The sequence below is a fragment of the Trichosurus vulpecula genome, chromosome 1 (genome assembly GCF_011100635.1).
Source record: "Trichosurus vulpecula isolate mTriVul1 chromosome 1, mTriVul1.pri, whole genome shotgun sequence".
In the NCBI taxonomy this organism is placed as follows: domain Eukaryota; kingdom Metazoa; phylum Chordata; class Mammalia; order Diprotodontia; family Phalangeridae; genus Trichosurus; species Trichosurus vulpecula.
Genome location: NC_050573.1, coordinates 71,956,851 through 71,962,850, shown reverse-complemented (window position 1 = coordinate 71,962,850; position 6,000 = coordinate 71,956,851). Strand labels below are relative to the sequence as shown.

Sequence of the window (6,000 nt, the reverse complement as noted above, 5' to 3'; positions counted from 1 at the left end):
CCTCCCTCACTTAAATCCAATTCACTTGCAAGTCATGGCATTACCTTCCTGATGTCATGGTCCTCTTTGAGAATGAAGGACAAACAACAACCTGTGAATAGTCTGAGCTGCCCCACTGGGGACCCAAGTGGGCGTTTCCAGTTGGGCAACACAGCTCCCTCTTTTCCTTCCTTTCTTCCTCCTCTCCCTTCTTCCTTTCCCTCCCTCCGTCCAACCCTATGTGGACATCTTACCCCCATCTGATGGTGCCCTACCCAAAGGAATGTGATTTTTGATGTCTGGAACCTAGCAAGCTATCTTGGGGTTTATGGGCTAGATTTCTTTCTTAAAGACCATGCCCTAAACCCAATTCACACTAGCTGGCATAGATTGGCTAACAATAGGTCTCAGCCCAAGCTCCACTTGGTCATTGTTTGGGCCCTGATTGGCTGAGTAAACGTAAATAGCAATTGTTTCTGTTTGGCCAGAAACTCTAAGGGTCTTCCCCCTCCCAGTTTTTTTTTTTTTGACTTAGGTAAAAGAGGCCATTCTTTGCCTCATTTCTTACCTAGCCTTAATCACTGAATGGGTGTTGCCGGTTAAAGACCTTAGCTTACAAAGTCTTGCCACTACACCCAGATGGCTCCGGAGGAGAGACTGAGGCTGGTGACTTTGCACAGCCCTACCTCACTTAAATCCAATTCACTTGCAAGTCATGGCAATATCTTGCTAATGTCACAGTCCTTTTTGAGAATGAAGGACAAACAACTACACACACACACACACACACACACACACACACACGCGCGCGCACACAGACAAATGAATTTCAATATTACTTGCTTCCTCCGTAATCCTATGTATTTTATTTTATACATTTAAAAACATTATTCTGAGAAGGTACCCACAGGCTTCATCAGACTAAGAAAGGGGTCTCTGACATAAATAAAGGTTAAGGACCTTTAGTCTAAAGTAAATTTGGTAAAGTAGAAAGGGGGTGTCGGGGGAAGTGAGACCATGTGGATCTCAGGCAACATTATTTTGTCACTAGGTTTAAAATGAGCTAATTATTCTAAAAGGATGTTATATTGGATAAATCAAATTGTAGGGCTGCTGAGATAGTCATGAGTCTTTCTCCATCAGGAGTTCCCTTTTATTCCCATTCTTGTAGGTTTCTAGTTCAAGTTCCAGCAATTTGTCTCCAGACTCTGATGATTCAGCAAACATACAGTGAAGGTCTCTAGAGAAAAAAAACAAAGATGAATGGTCCCTACCCTCAAAAAGACGACCTGGATATACTTGGGTTAAAAAAAAAATAACTTTGCAAATGCAAAATGGGCAAGTATGGCTAGATAACCATTTGTATGAGATGTGAGGGTTTTAGTAGATTGTAAAACTAATAGGAATCAACAGTGTGATGTTAACAACAACAAAAATATGTGTGTGTGTGTGTGTGTGTGTGTGTGTATACACATAGCTAATGGACCATAGATATATAGTTGGAAGGGTCTTAAGGATCATATAGTTCAACTTTCCCACTCAACAGGTGAACTGAGGCCTAGAAGGGTGAAGTAACTTACCTAGGGTTACAAAGGTAGTTAAGTGGCATTGCTTGGATTCAAAAACCAGGTTTTCTGAATCCAAATATAGCTTTTTTTCCACTGCACAATGATGCTTACTTTCCAAAATTATTCTTTTATTTTACACTATTTCTTTATATAGTAAGCCCTCCTAATGTATTTCTATATAAACGTAAGTCCTTCTAATGCCTTTCTAAATAATTTTATAACTTTATTGACAGATTTTAAGCAATACATTTTTTGTGAAGTAACTGCCCAATTATTAAAATAGTTCAGATTTCCTACAAAGGGATATTTGACAAACTTTTTTTGGTATTAAAACTTGATGTGAGAAGAAATCAGAAGCTAGGCTTCATAACATTCATAGCAAAATGAATAAAGAATCCTCAAATAAAAGACATTTTAGACTTCTAATTTTTTTTCCAAAAGGTTTCTTCAAATCTTTTCTTCCTTCCCAGAATATTTCCCCCCTGCCTCCCCTGTCTGTTGAGATATATGGATAACTCTCAAATAATAACCCATGCTAATAGATGGGAATATCAGCATAAAGTTGATTGCAGAAGGTGGCTCCAAAACAACTTGGACAGGGAGTGTTAGAGGCAGTCAGGTCATGAGAAACGGCTGGTAGGAGCATCTTGGCTCCTCCTGGGTGGAGATCCATGTACCAATCTACTGTGAAAGAAATCATTTGGAGACTTTTTGACTAACTCACCCACATTTAGAGCAAAGGACAGGCCTTTACTTTAATAATTAATACCAGGTCCACGCACCATCACAGGTTATGGCAAGAGGCATAATATCTAAGTTTGGGGTGGGAAAAGGAGCACATGTACAAAAATATTTATAGCAGCCCTTTTTGTGGTGGCCAAAGAACTGGAAATTGAGGGGATGCCCATTAACTGGGGAATAGCCGAATAGGTTGTGGTATTTCAACGTAATGGAATACTATTGTGCTATAAGAAAGGATGAATATGTGGACTTCAGAAAAACCTGGAAAGACGTATATGAACTGATGCTCAGTGAAATGATCAGAGCCAGAATATTGTACACAGTAACAGCTACAGTGTGTGATGACTGACTTTGATAGATTTAGCTCTTCTCAGCAATGCAAGGATTTAAAACAATTTCAAAAGATGCATGATGGAAAATGCCATCCACACCCAGAAAAAGAAATATGGAGTCTGAATGCAGATTGAAGCAATTTTCTTTTTTTGCTTTGTTTTGTTGTTTTTCTTTCTCATGGTTACTTCCATTTGTTCTAATTCTTCTATACAACATGACTAATGTGAAAATGTTTTAACAGGAATGTATGTGTAGAGCCTATATCAGATTGCATGCTGTCTTGGCGAGGGGGAGGAGGAGGGGCAGAAAATTTAAAACTTATGGAAGTGAATGTTGAAAACTAAAAATAAATAAACTTATTTTTAAAAAATCTAGGTTTGGCGAGGTGATATTTCTTGCTATAGTCTTCCCTGGTTAGACCCCATATGGAGTACTTTGTGATACTTCTGAGTACCATATTTTAGGAAGAGCATTCATAATCTAAACCCATCTCTCCTGTTGCGGACGCCACCAATCTTGCAGTCACAAAACTATGCAACTTGGGAATTATCCTCAACTCTTCACCACATCAATCCCTTTCTCCCACCCTCATGCCCAATCCAAATTTGCTAAATCTTTTCTATTCCACCTCTTCAACCACCATCTCCTTCTTTCTATTTTGACCACATCTATCTTAGTTCAGGGTCTCACCACCTGGACCATACTACACTGGGCTCTTGTTTTTCTGGCACCCAGTTTCTCCTTGCCAATCTCTCTTCCATGTAGGTGCCAACTAATAATCCTTAAGGGCAGCTCTGACAATGTCATTCCTCTCTTTTATAAGCTTCAGTGTCTTCCCATTACTCTTAGGATAAGATATAAACCCTATCTGACACTTGAGAGCCAATGACACACTATTCCTCTCTTCACCACATCACTACGGTCAAACTGCCCTGCCTATTGCTCCACATACAGATGGGATGTTTCACATGTCTGGAATGCTCCTACTCCTGGCATTCACTTCTTAGGACCCTTGGCTCCCTCAAGGCTCAGTTGAAGTGCCACCTCCAAGGGGATTTTCCTAGTTCTCTCAGCTGTTAGTACTCCCCCCCTTCCAACAGAAATGATTTTGTACTGGTATGTGCTGTATTTACTTATCATTGAGGATGTTTCATTTTTGCATCTGCATCTCTAGCACAATGCCTGACCTAGTAGGCATTTAATGCTTTTTAAAAATGAATTATCCCCATTTTATGGATGAAGAAGCTAGAGGCTCAAGTTAAACTGCTTGCTTGTGTTTAAAAGGATAGTACTTATCAGAGGTAGGATTTGAACTCAGATCTTCCTGACTACAAGTGTAGCATCACTCCTCCAAGAAGTTCTCATGTCATGAGAATTAGCTTAAGAAATGGAATATTTGGTAACTAGCAAGATGCAGTTAATGGTTGTTTTATGGTATTTGAAGGGTTGTTATGCTCAATGGGAGAATCAGACTTTCTGTGCTTTGGATTCAAAGGGTTGAAATAGGAACCATGGCAACCTGGCACAGTGGAAAGACCACCAGCTCTGTAGTTTGAGGATCCTGTTTGGCTGGAGAACCTCCAAAGTCTCTCCTAAGTTTTAAATTAATAATCGGATATTGCAAGGAGGCAAATTTCAGTTTAATATAACAAAGAACTTTCTAACAATTTCAGAGCTATGCAAAAGTGGAACAGGTAACTTGAGGCATCAGGCTTTTCCTTACTATAGCTCTACAGGTAAAGCCTGACTGGCCACCTGTGGGGCGTATGGCAGAGACTCGTGTTCCCACAGGTAACGTAGGAGGCTCCCTCCAACTCTCAAGCTTCTAAGGTATTTCAATATGTCCACTGTGTCAGCATGGACAATTTCCTTTTCCAATGCAAATGTTCATCCCTTGGTGCCTTCTTATTCTGTGATACCAATCTATAAAACTTCCATTCAACGACCGGGAGGCCTGCCTATGGTTTTTCCTCAGTGGCTATATGATTCAACCCCCTCATTTTCCTGATGAGGAAACAGGCCCAAGGAGATTAAATGACTTAAAGATAGTCAATATCAGAGGCAGAATTTGCACACAGGTCCTGACTCCTGAGTTAAAACTCTTTCCTTGTGTCATACTGCTAAAAAACTATTTCACATCCCTTTCTGCAGATAGGTATCCTTGATGTCTTAGATGTCAGTTGGGATACGATCATACAAATAATCAGAATATAGTGATTAGATGTACAAACTAGGCTGCAGTGGAAGTATTTTTGAAATGGACTGTATTTATGGAGATGGCATTTGAACTAGGCCTTGAAGTTAGGCAGAAATTAAGACAGCAAGCAGGCAGAAATGGGGAAAAGAAGAGAGAAGGAAAAGGGGATTTCATGTGGAGAGCACAATATGAGAAAAGAGAGGTGCAAGGGCTTCCAACTTAGCTTCTCACGTTTTGCAGAAGTACACCACTCTTTAATATAAGCATCAAGACAGACAAGTAGAGACTGCTGGCAGTCAATGCAGCCATAACATAAAATATACCCCAAAAGAAAGAAGAAATACTGTAAAGATTTAGCTTTGAGATCTAGGGCAGGTTCAAACAGGTAGGTTGGAGGTGTAAACTTCATCCATAAAACTTCTGGAGAATACTTCTGATAAAGTTTTAATTGACTGGCTTTATTGTCTTAATTTAGAGTTAATAACTCTGGCATTGTTTCTATAATTGTTACTGTTTTCCCTGTTGAGGCAGAAAGAAAGAACATTTTAAATGGTGTGTGAACAGGAACACGTTTATTACAAAAGAAAAAAAAACCTCAAAACAAATAAATTCACATTGTATCGAGCTACAATATGGGAGCAGATAAAAAAATATTACACAGTTCAAGGTAGCCCTGGCAAAGAGAATGCATCACTGTTGCTATATGACATTAACATAGGTTTTAAAATAATCAGTAGCGGCGAGTAAAGCGGGTGTCATTAGGTCTGTTCCCTCTGTCCTGTTCTCCAAACTCTCCACCTTGCATTCCACCACGCTGCATCACATGGCCCCGGGAATTTCTACCTGCAAAGCTGCCACGCCTAGGAACAAATTCAAACTTTTTGTCCCCAAGATTCTCCCCCACCCCTGTAGGCCGCTACTGTACATTTTCAAGGAGGGCTATTCAGTATGATTTAGAGCCATCAACTCTTATCTATTGCCTTCCCTCTCTTGATCAGATGCATCAGATGATAGAACCATGAGATTGCTTTATAGGGAACAACATATGACTGGTCACACATGGCTTTAGGTAACAAAGGTTATTACTTGGAAAAGATTTCATTTTGTTTTGAAACCTTCAAATCAGCAAGTTAAACAAACATGCAAAAAAGAGGCTGTTATAAAAGTAAGAGGAAGGGAAGC

General features: G+C 39.8%; 1 protein-coding gene across 5 annotated transcripts in view; it reads right to left on the bottom strand.

Moving 5' to 3' along the window:
• Positions 1–824: 824 nt before the first annotated feature.
• Positions 825–6,000, bottom strand: part of LOC118834437 (scaffold attachment factor B1-like) — a 46,862-nt gene continuing 41,686 nt past the window's right edge. For 4 of the 5 annotated variants that reach the window (XM_036741886.1, XM_036741891.1, XM_036741887.1 and 1 more), the window contains one exon: positions 5,369–5,678. In XM_036741886.1, the coding sequence (XP_036597781.1) occupies positions 5,549–5,678 (130 nt within the window). In that variant the 3' untranslated portion in view covers positions 5,369–5,548. Of the gene's footprint in view, positions 1,220–5,368; positions 5,679–6,000 lie in introns of those variants that run through there. The other variant, XM_036741888.1, reaches the window with a different exon arrangement.